This window comes from Carassius carassius, chromosome 11 (assembly GCF_963082965.1).
Source record: "Carassius carassius chromosome 11, fCarCar2.1, whole genome shotgun sequence".
Taxonomy (NCBI): domain Eukaryota; kingdom Metazoa; phylum Chordata; class Actinopteri; order Cypriniformes; family Cyprinidae; genus Carassius; species Carassius carassius.
Window position 1 is genome coordinate 4588850 of NC_081765.1, and position 17294 is coordinate 4606143.

General features: G+C 37.4%; 1 protein-coding gene across 3 annotated transcripts in view; it reads right to left on the bottom strand.

The window, feature by feature from the left end:
- Window positions 1–625: 625 nt before the first annotated feature.
- ppp1r9ala (protein phosphatase 1 regulatory subunit 9A-like A) overlaps window positions 626–17294 on the bottom strand; it is a 35744-nt gene continuing 19075 nt past the window's right edge. The window contains exons 2-19 of one of the 3 annotated variants that reach the window (XM_059561421.1): window positions 14576–14708; window positions 13889–14009; window positions 13676–13780; window positions 11984–12104; window positions 10723–10881; window positions 10582–10635; window positions 10262–10491; window positions 9675–9771; window positions 9511–9583; window positions 8544–8695; window positions 8200–8461; window positions 7578–7629; window positions 7380–7451; window positions 6911–7091; window positions 5491–5535; window positions 2292–2408; window positions 1699–1890; window positions 626–985 (exon numbers count right to left, since the gene is read on the bottom strand). In XM_059561421.1, the coding sequence (XP_059417404.1) occupies window positions 827–985; window positions 1699–1890; window positions 2292–2408; window positions 5491–5535; window positions 6911–7091; window positions 7380–7451; window positions 7578–7629; window positions 8200–8461; window positions 8544–8695; window positions 9511–9583; window positions 9675–9771; window positions 10262–10491; window positions 10582–10635; window positions 10723–10881; window positions 11984–12104; window positions 13676–13780; window positions 13889–14009; window positions 14576–14708 (2325 nt within the window). In that variant the 3' untranslated portion in view covers window positions 626–826. The remainder of the gene's footprint in view (window positions 986–1698; window positions 1891–2291; window positions 2409–5490; window positions 5536–6910; window positions 7092–7379; window positions 7452–7577; window positions 7630–8199; window positions 8462–8543; window positions 8696–9510; window positions 9584–9674; window positions 9772–10261; window positions 10492–10581; window positions 10636–10722; window positions 10882–11983; window positions 12105–13675; window positions 13781–13888; window positions 14010–14575; window positions 14709–17294) is intronic. The other 2 variants (XM_059561422.1, XM_059561423.1) reach the window with 2 other exon arrangements.

Here is a 17294-nt window from a genome sequence, read left to right on the forward strand (position 1 = left end):
AGCACTATTCGCTGTTGTTAGACGTGGTAAAATAGGCATCTAAATATTTATATATCCCTTTGCAAATTTGTTTTAATGTCCCCTGCAGTGATTCGATATAAAATACAATTAAAACTAATAAAAGTTTTGGTCTGCTATAAATTGGACCGCTATATTTACTTTTTAAGCTAATCCAAAAGTAAAAAAAAAAAATCTCTCACTTATTACACCGAACACTGCAAAAATATTAGTATTTTGTCTTGTTTTCCAGTAAAAAAAAAATCCTTAAAACGCAATTACTTGAGAAGAATATAGATAAAGATTTGTTTCAGATGTATCTTGAATTAAATGCAATTTGTTCACTGGGAATTTAAGCTTGTAGCAAAAACAACAAAAATTAACATCTAACCAATTTTTTTTTTACATTCTCTGATCTGTCTGAATCTGTCTGAATATGTAATTGAGCTCTTCTTATGCAAGAACTTTTATCTTGTTTTAATGATGTTGAGAGATTTTACTAAAAGAAAAACAAAATACTGATTTTAAAAACATGAGTTTTTTTAACAGTGAAGGCCCCAAACTCCCAAAGACAGGTCCGGTCTGTAAACACTTTCCTGCAGATGAGCATGTACATTCTGCTCATGTTTGTGCTGCACAGACTGAACTGGAGAGAGTGAATGTTGTCTTGTAAGCAGCTTCATTAGTGTTTCCGGATGACCGCCTGACTGTTATTAACGAGTTACTGACCGAATTCATTCAAAGTGACTCCTCTAGAGCGGCTCATACGTGTGGGAGGAGCTGGAGTGTGTGGAGAAATAAAGTGTAAAGATGAAGAAACTGAAGATCATCAGCACAACGAGTCAGTGCTGGCTGGCAGACGTCCGCTGCGTCTGGCCTCCTTCTCACGCTTTTCTCGCTGTTTCTCCATCTTCTCTTGTGCTTTCTTCATCTCCTTCAGTTTCTTCTTGATTGTGGCTCGGTCACTCTGACTGGAAACGCCCAGAGCCTGTGGAGAGCATTTCAATACATTGTCAGCAGATGACAAAATACAATTACACGACATCTTAAATGTTGCAGTGATCTCAAAAGAGTTGCATTTTCTGAAATGTGTGATTGCAGTTGCCGAATCATTCATAAAGACACTTTATGAATGATTTTTCTATTGTAAATTGGTGCATGAAACATTTTTTTGAATAAAAAAAAAAGTCATCCAAATGATGATTCGTGCCAGTTTCTTTGGAAGCCCATTTCCACCACTGGATAAAAAAATAAAAAAGGTAATTACGATTTTCTGTCTGACAATTCTGACTTTTTTTCTCAGAAGTGCGATATAAATAATTATGAGAAAAAAAATCAGAATTGCGAGTTTTTATCTCAACTGACTCATAACTCGCGTCTGTGAGTTTATATCACAATTCTTAAAAAAAAAAACGATAATCTTTTTAAAAAAAAATTTATTCAGTGGCAGAAACGGGTTTCCATAGGTTTCAGTGTATACAAAACAGTTTATACGTTATTTTTTTTATCACAAAGCTTTAATCATAGAATCATATCCATCTTTTAAAAAGAGCCACTGTAATATCCAAGTATTCAAAATGAACCACAATAAAGATATTTTTAATTACAATACAAACCGATGCATTTAAGGTGGCACTAATGCCTCGATGTCAGTTCTCTTCCAAAAATATACATCTGTGAGAGCACATCCCGCTTGCTCACCTTGAGTCTGTCACTGTCCAGATTGAGGAGCTGCTGTCCATCGATGGCCTGTGTGCTGAACTCAGGTGTGTACTGATCCATGTTCATACCCATCAGCCAATGACACACCTGCTGGGATGTCCAATCAGAGATGGGACGGTTCTGCCAGTGATACTCCTTCCCTCCAGAGCAAGGCTCCTCATCATCCAGAATCTAATACACACACATATATAGCAGCCAGGTGAATCTCATGCTCCTAGAAATGTAGAACATATTAATACCATGGTACTTTTTGATTACTGTAGAATATAATGAAGGTGAATGCATGATTTCTGTGCACAGAACTTCTGAATGTTATCTGACACAACATTATGAAAGCACCAGATCCTCTCAGTCATGCAAAACAAATACTACTGAGAGCAGCCACAGGAAAACAAACGGGGAATGCCATCAGCACACACACACACACACGCAGTGCTTCGAGCTAAAAATAACACAGGAACTACACGAGCGAAGGGGCCGGAGGCACAAGACAATACTTGACCTTCATGATGGCCACAGGAAACCCATACAAACGAACGACGGTGAGAGCGTCATGTCTGATCTGCACTCACCTCGCTTGAGGAGAAGGTTAATGTATGAGAGCGGCCCGACAGGTTGGGCTCCACCACCAGCCCAGAAAAGTCGGAAGTTGGACTGCTGGGGTTCGAATCATCTAGCACTGACAAAGTCTGAAAGGGGCACAGAGAGCGGGATTTGTTACCCAAACATGAAAACTGGGGGAGTTTCAGCGATTTACCCCAAAAGAATCTGTCGGCGAGTGTTACAATATCAACAGTCCTTCAAAAGGAATAGAAATACTACTTGAAGTGTCAGACCGATACACTGACCAGACTTATCAATCAACAAACATTTGGGTAATCTTCTGCAAGCAGACATGATCTGTTTTCAAATATTTTGAGTTATAAGGAATATTAGTTATTTAAAGGTAGACACTGGATTTTACACAGATTTCATGAATCACTTTGATTCTGATTCACAAGCTTGATTCGATCCGATTTTGATCTCGATTCATTTGGTTAAATACAGTATCAGCTACAGTACATGTAAAGTTAAGGAAAAATCTCCCAACCAAATGATCAGTTGGTATATTATGGAAGCCCATTTCCGCCACTAAATAACAAATAAAACAAGGTAATTATGACTTTTTATCTCACAATTCAGACTTTTTTTTCTCAGAATTGGAAGTTCATATCTCGCAATTCTGACTTTATAACTCGCAATTGCAAGTAATAAAGTCAGAATTGTGAGTTGTAAAGTCAGAATTGCATGATATTATTAGGGCTGTGTATTGCCAAAAATCTGGCGATACGGTACATACTGTATCACGATACAGGGGTTGTGATACGATATGTAGCAATACATTGCGATACTGTAAGCAAGGCGATATATTGGGATATTTCTTATTTTAGGAATTGGGTATATTTTTAGGAAAGCTGTAATTAAGAACACACCACCATATGCAAACCTTAGCAATAAATAAATGTAAAAAAAATTTAACCAGAACACAGTGAGATCTGCATTTGAAATAATCAGTCCCTGTAACATTTTAACCTTATTGAACTACTTTTTCTGCAGTACGAGTAAAGGGTGTTAAATTAAAGTGCTTGCAGGATACTTTATTTAAACGTATAATACATATAAAATGTATTCTATAAAAATACCATACATATTTTTAGACCCTGCTTAAAGGTTCACCGTTTAAGTTTACAAGTGCTTACATTATTCCTAAAGAAAACCAAACCATTGTAAAACAATAAAATAAATACAAATCTTATTACCTTTCCACTTGGATTTCACAGGTTTTTTAGTTTGTATTTAAGTTCCACGTGGTATCACCAAAACCACGACGCAAGCACCGCACCAACTGCACAAAATGCCCCCACAATGAGAGAAAGCTGCAGCTGCAGGGCGACCCTCCCCTCTATGGCTGCGCATCATCCCCATAAAAGTCCAAATGATGGCAAACTTCAGATTTATACACCGACATGAACTGGGACAATTCTTTCATCCTCCATTACTAGCAGCGAACATTTTGTGCCAAAATGTAAATTCAAAATGAAATAAGTACCATGAATCTAGTATGATTTTTTTTTTTAATATATCGATATTCTGTTTTTGAGAATCGATACAGTATTGCCAAACAAAATATCGCGATACTCACATGTATCGATATTTTCTTACACCCCTATGTATTATAACTTGCAATTGCGAATTCAGTCAAAATTGTTAGTTATGTCAGAATTGCGAGTTATAAACACAATTGCGAGTTATAATGTCAGAATTGCAAGTTATAATGTCAGAATTGCATGATATAAAGTCAGAATTGCATTATATAAAGTCAGAATTGCGTTATAAAAATTTTTGCAATTGCGAGTTATAAAAAATGTTGCAATTGCGAGTTATAAAGCCAGAATTCCGAGTTATAAAGTCAGAATTGTGTGATAAACTCGCAATTGCGAGTTATAAAGTCAGAATTGTGTGATAAACTCGCAATTGCGAGTTATAAAGTCAGAATTGCATGATATAAATTTGCAATTGTAAGTTAAAGTCAAAATTTGGAGTTAGAATGTCAGAATTGCAAGTTATAAAGTCAGAATTTCAAGTTATAAAATTAGAATTGCAAGTTATAAAGTCAAAACTGTGTGATATAAAATTAGATTATAAAGTTAGTTATAAAATTAGTTATAAAGTAAAAATTTTGAGTTAAAAAGTCAGAATTCCGAGTTATAAAGTCAGAATTCTGAGTTATAAAGTCAGAATTACTAGTTATAATGTCAGAAGTGCGAGATATAAACTTCCAATTACAAGAAAAAAAACTCAGAATTTTGAGTTTATAACTTGCAATTTCATTTTGTTAAGTCAGAATTGCAATATATGAACAGATTTATTTTTATCCTGAGAATAAACGTCTTAATTGTGAGATAAAAAGTCGCAATTTCCTTGTTTTATTTATTATTCAGTGGCGGAAACGGAATTCCATAGTACATTACTAGAATATTAAATCCAAATATATAATATGTCCAAAATATAAAAATTCAATTGCAATTTTTTTTTTATAATAATCAACACTCAAATAAGATTGAGCTGTTGAAATCGGTTCATCAAAATGAAGATAAATTACAATAGTGTAATTAACATTGTCAAGCCATTACTATTAATATTGCATTATATTGGGTATTTATAACTCCTATCGATCAACCACCACCTACCTACAACTACAACACACTGTAACAGCACAAGACAAATACACATACTAAACCCAACCCGATCTCACATGAATACATAACTATTTTATGAGGTGGACATTTTATATGAATTTGTATGATGTAAAAAAACAAAAAAAAAAATAGTATGATTTTTTTTTTTTTTTTAAAAGCAAGCATGAAGGTCCACCCATAAACCCAACCATCACTGGAGTAGAAGTAGATTGTACAAAAACATACGAATGAGATAACAGTTATGTAAAATAGTTATGAATTGCCATGAGACTGTGTTGACTAAACCAGACAAGCGGTGTAATGCATCTACATCTTGATTTGACAATAAAAGTCTGAAAAAAATAAAATAAAATAAACATCACTTGCTCAAATCAGCATCATGCATCTAGTGCACTGCATTCAACAAAACTAATGTGATTCTACAAATATATTAAAGCTCAACATATTAGGTTTAATATTCATCTAGAGTTTCACTACATTGCTAGATGAAATTTGACATCTATGAGCGTTTATAAGAGAAAATATACTGTACCAAATCTAAGGAGCGACTGAACAGAGAAGACCAGGAGAGGTTTGTCTGTTTGGGAAAAGGTGTTAATAACATGACATCACTGTCTGAAAGCTTTACCAAACACGCTTCAGCTGGAGCTGATGAAACAGAGAGAAACAAAGAGCTGCTGGATTCATTTTCCCAGTCTGTTCCGCTCAAGCCTAATGAATGATCACAACCGTATGGATGCAGGCTTCAGCCCAGAGCATTTCCACGCCACTTCCTCCTTAGCAACTCACAATTACAAACACACTAAAGTAAGTCCAGCTTGATGTCCAATGTTTGTAGTGTTTATTATTTAGTTTTGTCGTGTGCTTGGCAGAAAGCTGGTTTGTTCTTCCATTTGACTCAGTTTAACTAGAAATGATCAGCACTAGATAAGTCGTCCGCACATATACTACTGTTCAAAACTTCGGGATCCGTCAGATTTTATTTCTTATTTTTTTACTATATACTTTTATTCAGCAAGGATGCATTAAATTAATAAAAAAATGACTTTAACAATTTAAACTGTTAGTAATAATAATAAATTATTACAATTATATACAAACACTGTTCTTTTGAACTTTTTCTTTTTTCAAAGAAGAAACTGGTTTGTAACATTGGCAATAATCAGAAATGTGTCTAAAGCAGTAAATCCGTATATCAGAATGATTTCTGAAGGATCATGTGACACTGAAGACTGGAGGAATGATGCTGGAAATACAGCTTTGATCACAGGAAGAAATTACATTTTAATCATATATTACAGTAGAAAACAGTTATTTAAAGTGTAATATTTCACAATATTACTTTATTTTTGATCAAATGAATGGCAGCCTTGGTAAACATAACAGACTTATTGCAAAAACATAAAAAATAATCTTCCTGACCCCGAACTTTTGAACAAGTAGTGTACATTGACATTTTTAATGAATACCATGTAATTTAATGTCCCTTGACTTTTTTTAAAGCGCATGTTTTTATTGTGAGAAGCATTAAAACTGAACTATTACGTAACATGTGATTCATTTAGAATAGATACTATCTAGTTTTAAGCATCGAATGTCTTAATTTAATCACTTTTGTTAGATTTGTTTGCTTCTTTAAATGTTTACTGCTAAAAATAAACAAAAAAGAGAGAGAAAACAGCTCATATAGCCCTATTTGTGGAAAGTGCCAAATATTCATATTTCGCTCTACAACTGCCAGGGTAAAGATATTAAGAGTAATATAAATGATGAGATTTCACATTCCACATATTAAGATAACTGTTTTATAAAAAAAGCTGTAGTCATACATACTCATGCATGAAAGTCAATTCATGGTCATTATGTTTTGAAGATCTATAATAGTTCTGGCAAGAGGATCAATCGTGGAGCAGAAGTGCTCTGAGAGAGAGAGAGAGAGCAGTGGTTGTCACCTTGTTTTTGGAGCTGTGGCTGTGTATGCTGGCGTCTGCAGTGGTGTGTGGGAGACTGCTGGACGAGCGCTCTTTGTCTTTCTCTCCAAACCAGGAGAAGGGCATGCAGGTGGGGATGGAGGTCATGGACTCTGAAGGGGAGACTTGGGCCCTTGACTCCTCCAGTAACTCCGCTGAACCCCTACAACACAACACATTGAGACACGGGGAGTGAAACTGCAAGGTCTGTGTACAGAAAGCAATGAGAAATGCATTCTGATGCCAACTTTTTTTTGTTTGTTTAGCCTGTTTTGCACTAACCAATAGTTAAAAGTACACAGGAGTACATATGTGGTTCCTAACAGAGGACCAGATTTTGGAAAACCACTTTCACACTGACAACTAATGTCAAACAGATTTGGATCCACATTAAAAGAGGAAGTGTAAAATTGTCCTATCACCTTCACGGTCTATGTTTGTGAGTGTGTACCTGCTGTCCATTGACGCCCTCTTAGCTTCTTTGCTTAGTTTCTTCCCCTTGCCTCCTGATTTCCTTAAACCACTATCAGAAAATGCATTCAATAAAACAACACCACAATCCAAAATGAACTTACAATAAGAACTCAACAACTCAGATGCTCATTTACTTATGCTGTAAAATGCTAAAGGTGGAGAATTTTGCACTTACCCGAAATCTGGGAATCTTCTTTTGGCTTTTCCGGCTGCATCATTAGACTCTTCTGAAATAAAGAAAATAATTATATCAGAACACAAACACTGACACACATCTGGTGGCCAGGCTAACATGGATTCATAGCACTTCATTTTCAAGTGATTATGGCAGCAAATATAAGAAACTTCTCCGCTTCAGCCATAGTTTGGATGCATATCGTCCCATCCAAACTGAGTCACGTTTGTGCTTTTTTAACATTTCTTTAGTGAATTATGTCAGGAAACACAGTTGGGATATGCAAATAAATGCCATCAGTATTGTTTGCACTATCAGTAGACGCGGTTCTTGGCATGTGTTTTACTTAAGATTTTTCATGCTTTAACGCTTTAAAGTAAATATTTACAAAAAAACATCTAAAACAATTATTTTGCCAAATTACTACTGATTATTAGCCTGTAGTTTGTTACACTTACCAGGCAATACTATAAATTTCAGATTTGTTATATAGACTCTAAATTATGATTGATAGTCCGAATACCTGATAAACAACAAGTTTTTTTAATCCCATTGCTGTTGCGGAGATTACGTCTATTGTAAAAAGCACCCTTCTACTGGGATCCTAAATCCAGCTTGTTACCTTTGACCTCTTTGCCCTTGCCTTTGGACTCTCTCTTCTTTACATTCCGTAGGAAGCTGGAGGGGGAGGAGTCTTTAGGGGAGGAGAGGGCGGGGTCTTGAGGATCCCTCTGCACTGATTGGCTGCTGCTCGTAACAGAACCTTCATCTTTCGGGTGGTTAGCAGGAGAAGATATGGCGACCGGCAGGGACAAACTCTCCTGGAACGATCTCCTATGAGGCGGAGGAGACTCGGGACACACAGACTGACTCTCATCATCACCCTGAAAACAGACAAGACAGTTGGAGGTTTTGGATTTTTTTACAGCAGTCAATTGCCCGTGGATTTCTCGAGCTCTGTGTGACCTGTGGGCTTCTCGCTGGGGAGCTGAGCGTCTCTTTGAGTTTACTGCGGGACGGCGGCTGTCGTTTGTTTCTCTGGGACAGCTGGGCCTTTGCACGATGGGCGCTGGTGTCCAAACGCTGCGTCTCAGGAACCACCTCACTCCAGTCCGCTCCTGGACAACAATTCATGGGGAACTGACTGAGAGATCCTTTGAAAGCACTTCAGTTAAATGAATTACTGCTCAGGGTCAAGTGAACTCACTGTAGTCCCAGCAGAAATCTGCTTGGTTTGAAAGAGACTCCTATGTGAACACTGTTCACCTCTACACTACTGACGATGGATAACACTCCTTCTGGAGACTTAACTACCTGCTTTTAAATCATGCTTGAAAATGACCCTTTCTCTCAGACCTGCTCATAACTTGGCTATATTAGCTTACTTCATTCATAATTTCATTGGGTTTTCATTTAATATTTGGTCTATTTTTCTTATAGATTCAGATGTTAATTTTAAAACTCTTGTGTTTGATTGTTATTTTGTTATTGTCCACTGTGTAGCACCTTGGCCTGAAATCATGTTATTCTAAAATAAAATTGACCTTGAATGACCTTGAACAGTAATGCCTGTCTACTTTGATTTGAATGGCCATCTCAGACCAACCATGATTTTTTTTTTTTTTTTTCAATTTTGGTTACAACAAGAGTTGTACTTTGTACAGTTACAGAAACAGAAATTTTAGTACAGTTACAGAAACTTTCATGCGCATATTGTAGTAGAATAAACAATTTTTTAGTTTGCACAGATGGACAAAACAGGATGCATGCTTGATGCAGGCATATTTAGTTATTGTCGGTATAATTATGCAATAAATATGAACACTAGCCCATTGTCTAATAACTTCAGTCTGGGCTCAGCATGATCTCACAATCACATTAATCATTCTTGGATTTAGACAGCCATTGAAAAGCATTGAGATCGTTGACTTACCCAGCAGAATCGAATCTGCTGACTTACTGCCTGACAGTGGAGGCTCATGATGAGCAGACTCAAGCTTCGCCAGCTACACAGAGACAGATTGATATGCAGGAATCAGAGAACATGAAAGATGTATGTGTGCGAGTCCAATTCAAATGAGGTTTGTTAATTCTCACCCTGCGCTGCAGATCCTCTATCTGTATTTTATATTCAGCCTCTCTCTCTTCCAGAGTTCTCCTTAAGTCCTCCTCTCTCTGCTCATACTCCGCCTCTCTGCAACACACACAACCAGCCAATCAGAAGGTTTGTTTCTAATTCCTGCAATGGGATGTTTAGATATGCAAATAATTCACAATCTCATTAAATATGCACAAATTGTGCATACATTTTCAGAGCAGAAATCTGAACACTGGATGAAGACAGATTCAAAATCTTGATTTTTTTTTATCTTTCATCACTCCATAAATCAGTAAAAATCAGTTTTTATCAGCATGTTTTAAGAATAAAATGTTATATAAATCGGATAAATGACACATGAAGACACCCCTCTGTAAAAACACTCAGAATATAGGAATAAAACTGAAAAGTGCAATGTATGTAAGTGCTTTCTTGATCAGTGCATATATTAGACCTACATACCAAAAAAATACAAAAACAAGTCCATGCAAACTGCAGACTTTACTGAGAGTTTTGAAGACATACAGTTATTGCATACAATTAAATCTTCACTAATGGAAAGCTTATTTCTGACGTCATCACTCACTTCTGCTGATAGTCCTTGAGCAGTTTCTTGGCTTTGCTGTATTTTATATCCAGAGCTTCATATTGGCTCTGCGTGTCATTGAGCTGTTCGTTAATGCTCTTACAGAGATCCTGAGCCTCCAGCCAGTTCTTCTCCATCTGAGCGATTCTCTCCGAGTTCTCCTGAACGCTCCTCTCTAACTGAGCTTCCCTCTCTTCCCACGCCGCACGCTCCTCTGACGACTCTCTCAACTACAGCATCAACAGAACCTGATCAGTTAAAACACACGGGGACTGCTGTATGTTGGATATAAATGGATAAGAAGGTTCAGAAGTTCTTACTCTCTCTTTCAGTTCATCTACTTCGGCTTCTGCAATAGTGTGTTTTATCTGGAGCTGACATTAAAACAGAATACACACGGAAATCATTAAAGGCAATCTATTATAGATAAGTGAAATGAAAAGCAATGAAAAGTCTGTTACCTCTTTAAATCTGAACGTTAGTTGAGCGCCATCCATGTTTGACGGCAGGAACATTTCTTCGCTCTCGGGCAAATCGTACACTTCCACATTCCTCCTGCCGAAACTCGAATCGAGGATGCCATCCTCCCCCCCTTCCTCCTCATCCTCGTAGTGCTCGTCCTGTCATGACGTTGAGAAAATAGCTTATAAATGAACCCAAGTATAGTGAAAAACCACTGGTGAAACATTAGCCTTTCAGAATTCACAAGCTCCACATTCCTGAGCAGGTATAAACCCCACTTCGATTTTAAATAGACTCACGAATCTGTTTCCTCATTCAACATGGTGGATTTTTACATATTTTTTGCATACGTGTGAAACATTCAACAAAGCTGTTCTGATGAATTTACAGCATGGCTAATAAAAGTCTGAAGGTGTTTCTTTAACCCATCAGTGCAGGATTCCAGTCTAAACGTGCGCTCAAATGAGCAAAACTTTGACGAAATGGTAAAAAAGGGACACTGTCAGCAGTATAGCAATGCATAAAGCACAGCTCACACACAAGTCACCACACACAGTTGGTCAACGCAACGATTTCACATGACTAATAAAACCTGCATGGGAAACTTTTCTGCTCTTGTGAAAAACATCCAAAATTGTATCATGATTGAAATGCATTTCAATGGATTCAAATGGATTTCATTACTATTGAAATGGATTTCACAGAGCAACGGTAAATGTGAACGCTCCTTAAAACCCTCTGAAAACCAAAGATCCAAATAAACTCAAAAAGGTACGTCTGGACCAATTTGGCTAGTTAGCATGGTCCAGTTAGCCCCTGCTGGTATAGATGCTGAGCATGTGTTGGTAAGTTACCTTAAAACAGTAACTAATTAATAGCTTCTAATTACATATTCAACAGTGTAATTAAATTACTGTACTAATTACTCTTTCTAAAAAGTATTGCATTATTTATTATTACTAATTGCTTTCTAAATTTCAAATCAACCTCAACCAGCTGAACAATACAAAGATAGACATCAATTGAATTACAGTAATTACTTGGTAATGCATTACACCCAACACTGGTTGAAACTACACCAATGCATGTTTCTTCATTGACACGGTAAAGCTCTAACTGAGGATGCAAGCAAATTGGTACACCATTTATTTATGAGTGTATAATAAATGCACTGAGACTTTCAGAAATACTAATTGAAATGCATAGAAACAATCGTCAAACGTGTACAATGAGTAAGCAGGGGCTTTGTGTTTGACTGACCTCTTCAGTGGACTGCTCGTATGTGTCCTCCTCCTGCTGTTGCCGTTCCTGCTCGAGGGTCTCACTGATCAGTCGGGCCACCTCACTCTGAGTACCTGGCTTCTCTCGGCCAATCAGAAACCTGCACATTGACAGGTGAGCAAGGCGGAAACAAGGATGATTACGTCTGTAGCATTTACTGATCTGCTGACATCAGGTAGAGAGGAAACAACGGAGCCTGTGTGAGTGTGTGCATTGTTTATTTGCATGTGGTGAACTCCTAGCCCAGTGCATGGGTCTCCAAACCTGCTCATGGTGAGCTACCTTCTGCAGCCAGTTAGATTGCTTGATCAACATTTAAATTGTCAATTTCAGTGTTCGCTGCAAGCTGGTCCTAAAGCACAGAAACCCTCCACCTCCCCCAGCTCCACCTGTCTAGGATTTATGTATGCCTGTTTATTTAGCAGATCTTATATGCTCACATCAGCATATCTATGTATTTCTAGCAGTAGCAAGTCCATATTTGCTCTGCGGCAGCGCGTGTAGCAGATCTGGCCTGATAAATACAAAAGATACATAAACATATCTATACATAAACATGCTAAACCAATTCTGAGTGGTCATGATTGAACTACAGCTAAAAATATTCTATGAGAACAGTGAAGTCCACACCACATCTATTACGACAGAGAAACAATACTTAGGACTCAATTTTTTGTTGTTGTTTTCAGCCTATAAACGCTAAAATGCTGGTTATATAATCGTTCACTTTGTTTGGACTGTTGGGGCAGACATACGTATATTTCACTCCAGAGTCTACACATTTGACTTAGATTTCCATGATTATCTGTGGGGACTGATTTGCATACGGTAGATAGAAATTATTTTGAAGAATGTTGGTAACAAAGTCGGTAGCTATTTACTTCCAAATGCTAAGGAAGTCAATGGCTACCAGCAACTTACTTCAAAACATCTTCTTGATTTGGTAAGTAAATAATGACAGAACATTCATTTTTGGGTAAATCCTTTAAAAAGTTTTTACAATCCCAAACTATACACTAAATAAAAACCATTTGTTTTTTGAATACATAACTAGCAACTGTGTAGTTATATATTGCATGCGAGTTAGTAAGTACAGTGATTTAAAGTAAGCATAAAAAGAACATTTTCTAAATGCATGGTATTGATGACTTATCCATTTTTGAGGTCGTAATTTTCAATCAAAATGCCTTAAGTCAATCTTCCAGTGAAATGACAGACTTCTCCAGGCTTTCAGTCTGCTAGAACCCTGTCCCTGCAAGCCAACATTCAGATCTCTCTCTCTCTCTTTCAACCACATCTCAAAATCCAGTAAACAAACAGAGATATATAGTCCCATCTTATGTTAAAATACAGACAAAATCTGTTACTACTTCTGTTTCTGACTTCAATTCTCATGCCTCGCCTCTTTCATCATGTACAAACAACAGCTACTGTATGCTAGGTCACTACACATGGCAGTCAGATGGTCCAATCGTATCTATTTGAACAGTGTTTGAGGCCAGTTATGATGTGGTGTCAACCACATTACATAGACAAAAGTTTGACAACACAAGACTATAAGAAATTAAGAAAGACAACTGTGATGACATTTGTGGAGATTTCATACAGCACCTAATGACAAACTAAACTATCTAGACTGAATGTAAGTATTTTAGACAGAGCAGGACCAACCTGACAGTTCCCTTCGTGTTCTTGAGGATGGTCGCAGCAAAGAGTTGCGTCACACCAACCAGACTGATGCTATCCACCTCCACAATCTGATCATTCACCTGGATCCTGGAACAGACAATGATGTCCATGATGATGTTACATTGACAAAAGTAGTACTGAATGATTCATACGTCTCATAAAGCAACCATCTTTTGATTAATCTGAAGAGCTCACCTCCCATCTCTCTCTGCAGCACCGTCCTGCATGATAGTCTTGACGAAGATGCCCAGTTTCTCCAGACCCTGGTCTGCCCCAACACCCATCCCGATAATACTGATCCCCAGCCCTTTATCACCTACACAAAGAGAAAAGAGAGAGCAGGTCTTCATCGATTTCATTCTGACTTTCTCAATCACGTACAGTTCCTCCCCAAACAGATCATTTATTGGAATTAAACCAAAAATAGAACCAGAAAAATTGACAATGACTTGAACATGAATTCTTTAACATATGGCCACCAGTATATACAGAGTTCAGCATCTTTGCAGTGATGTCTGTAGTCATTTCACATGCAAAGATGCTAGCCAATTGGCTTGAGAGCGATTTTTTCTGTTTGACCTGTGCTTCGTACATCTCTACACAGCTGACAATGGACCTATTTTTGCCCATTAATGGGATCAAACATTTAAAGCTACAGTAGTTTAATCCTAAGGTTCAGCGAGATGGAAAAATCAGCATGAAAATGAAATTACGGATGTTTCTCTTACATTATAAGTCAATTACAGCAAATAACATTCAACAGAGGCGCAGAATACTGTGTTTAAAGTTATTCAATTCTAATCTAAATCAACCAATTTTAAAAGCATGACTGATTTTGAATCATTTTAATCATGGAGTGTTTTCTGAAAGACACAGCCTCACCTTTCTCGATCTCCACAGGAAACACGTCCATCTTCTCCACCCGTTTCTCCAGCTCGTACTCGGCAGACGCCGCCACAGGATCCACATCATCGTTCCTCCGGTCGTACTCTTCATTAGAGAACGTGCTGTACACCTGAAAGCCCAGAGACACAACAGTCATAATCATCTTTCAGAGTGCTTATTGTGTGTCTTATTAAGATGAGGGCCCTTCCTAGATCACTGCTCACTGTAACACTGGACAGCTCAACAAAGCCAAAACATCAAAGCTGTAATCAGCTTCTCTAGTCGCACCAAAGAAGGGCTTCTTTTCTGACACAATATCAGCAGCACTTATTACAGAGAAAATCACTTCAGAACATTTACTGCACACACACACACACAAAAACATTTATTAGAGATTCCCCCATTCTTTAGTCAATTACATTTTACAAAAACAGCATACATTGAATTTATATGATGAACTGATGTGTACAGAAACATGCAACAATCATAAGAGTCAACATATAAAACTCATTAAACATAACATACAGTTCAGTGGACTAGAGAAAGTGAGAGGATACAGAAAGAAAATCTGGGTGTTATATATAATTGATTGATTTATTTATCTATCTATTTTATTCAGCCACAAACACTGACTGATTATGGTGAACTATTAAATTTTAATTTGTCCCAATTCAATTATAATTGTTTAAAATTTTATTTTATTTTACTTATTAGTTTATTGCTTAGATTCGAATTTTTAGAGTTTAGCTGCTGTGTTTCTGCACATTGTTTAGTGAAGAACGCGTCCACAAAAGGAGTTCATTCAGAGCCCCGCGGATATGTTCATGTGCAATCAGGCTCTTTTTGCAAATAGCCTTTAAGTCTTAATATTAACGTTATGTTGTATAAATAACGAAGCGTATTCTATATGAAATTATGAGTTGAATCCCATTGATTAAAAACTTGCTATCAAATGCGTCACTCTACTGGTCATCTTCAGCGAGCGCAGCTCAAAACAGAAATGCAGAACATTAACTGCTAACGTTTTAGACTAACGTTATAATGAGAGCACTATTGTAAAAAAAAAAAAAAATTGTTTTTATACAATTCGTAATTGTTATGGTTTCGCCGACGTTAAGTGTTAGCTATCTGTTCATCAAAACATAAAACATTATTTACCCCGTTTATATCTGCAAGGTGTTCATTACACATTTTCCCTGTGTGTTAACATCAGTAATTATGTTAGTCGAATGTCTGACTTGACTCTTGTTAATGTATTTTGCCCCGCCCCCAAACATGATTCGACTATCAGTCGAATATCGGCAAGATTCGAAAATTCCGATTCAACTATGAAAGTCCTTAGTCGGGGACACTTATTTACTGGAGATTGACAGACCCTTTATTAATATAAAATATTTATTTATTTATTTTAAAACAGTCCTTCATTTAGAAATAGTTCTCCTTTTGTGTTCCAAAGAAGAAAGTAAATCATATGGGTTTGGAAAGACATAAAAATGCGAGTAAACAATGACAACTGTCTTTTTTGGCTGAAGTATCCCTTTAAATCGTCTATCAAATCTTCTCTCAATTAATGAAGAGAGTTAAATGCGTGTGTGAAGTAGGACAGCGTGAAAGCAGATTAAGCCTGAGCACTGTGAGAGAAGAACAATAAAAGATTGGGTTTGAGTAAAAGGATCTCACTGGGCTCCACTAATTATATTTTATCAGTCTGAGAGCAGAAATCTGAGGGGAAACTCAATATAAAATGAATCCAACTGTAGAAAGAGTTGAACTGTAGCTTAAATAGTATTATTTTGTGGAGAGACACACAGACTGGGCTCCAAGCTTTGAATGAATGAAGACAAAGCTCAAATGTTTGCCAGCTCTCTCTCTATCTCTCTCTCAAACACACACACACACACACACACACACACAGACACACACACACACATTTCCCTTTGAGGCTCTCTTGGTCTGAAGAGAAACTCGGGTGATTAGGACTCTTTCAGATGTGTGATTTTACCTGGTAAACATTTCCTGTGTGAGGACTACCTGGAGCAGTTTGGCCCTTTTTTTTGGCATCCCAAGTTGTTGACGCCCTCTTACAACCAACCTGTGTGTGTCCTAAACTGCCAAATATAAAACAAGGATTTGGTCTCTGTAACCTACCCTAAGTCAAAGATGCATGCAACCTCTAAAACAAACTCCTCTCTACACTCCTCAATCACAACAACATCTGCTGTATTAACAGACAAACGAGAAAAATTACTGTTGAACAGCCAGCCGGTCAGGGTATGTGATGTAGGAAGTTGTAGGAAACCCGATAGAAAGGTTGAGTCTAGTAGGAAGAATGTGTAATCTGGCTCTTACTGTGAAAATGGCAAGGTCCTCAAGTGAGTGAGAAATAGCATGATCAGCAGAGGGAAGACATGCAAGGTTTCCCTGTAGGTTCAGTCCAGTCCAGTGTTGTTTTTGGTGATACTGATGTAAATCCATGAGTTTGCCGGGCACCTGCGGATGTTAGCAGCTGGCTATATCCACCGAATGTATCTGCTGCTCTGACACAGATCAGGGGATCTGTAATAATATCCTCCGAGACGCTCACCGTCACAGAGTCAGACCGAGCCCACTCCAGTGATACTCAGTTCTTACACAGAGGTCAATCAGGTCCAGCCAGTCTGACCAGACACCAAAACCAGCAGAGTGGGTGTCAAGTTTCCCACTGGGTTTTCTTTTG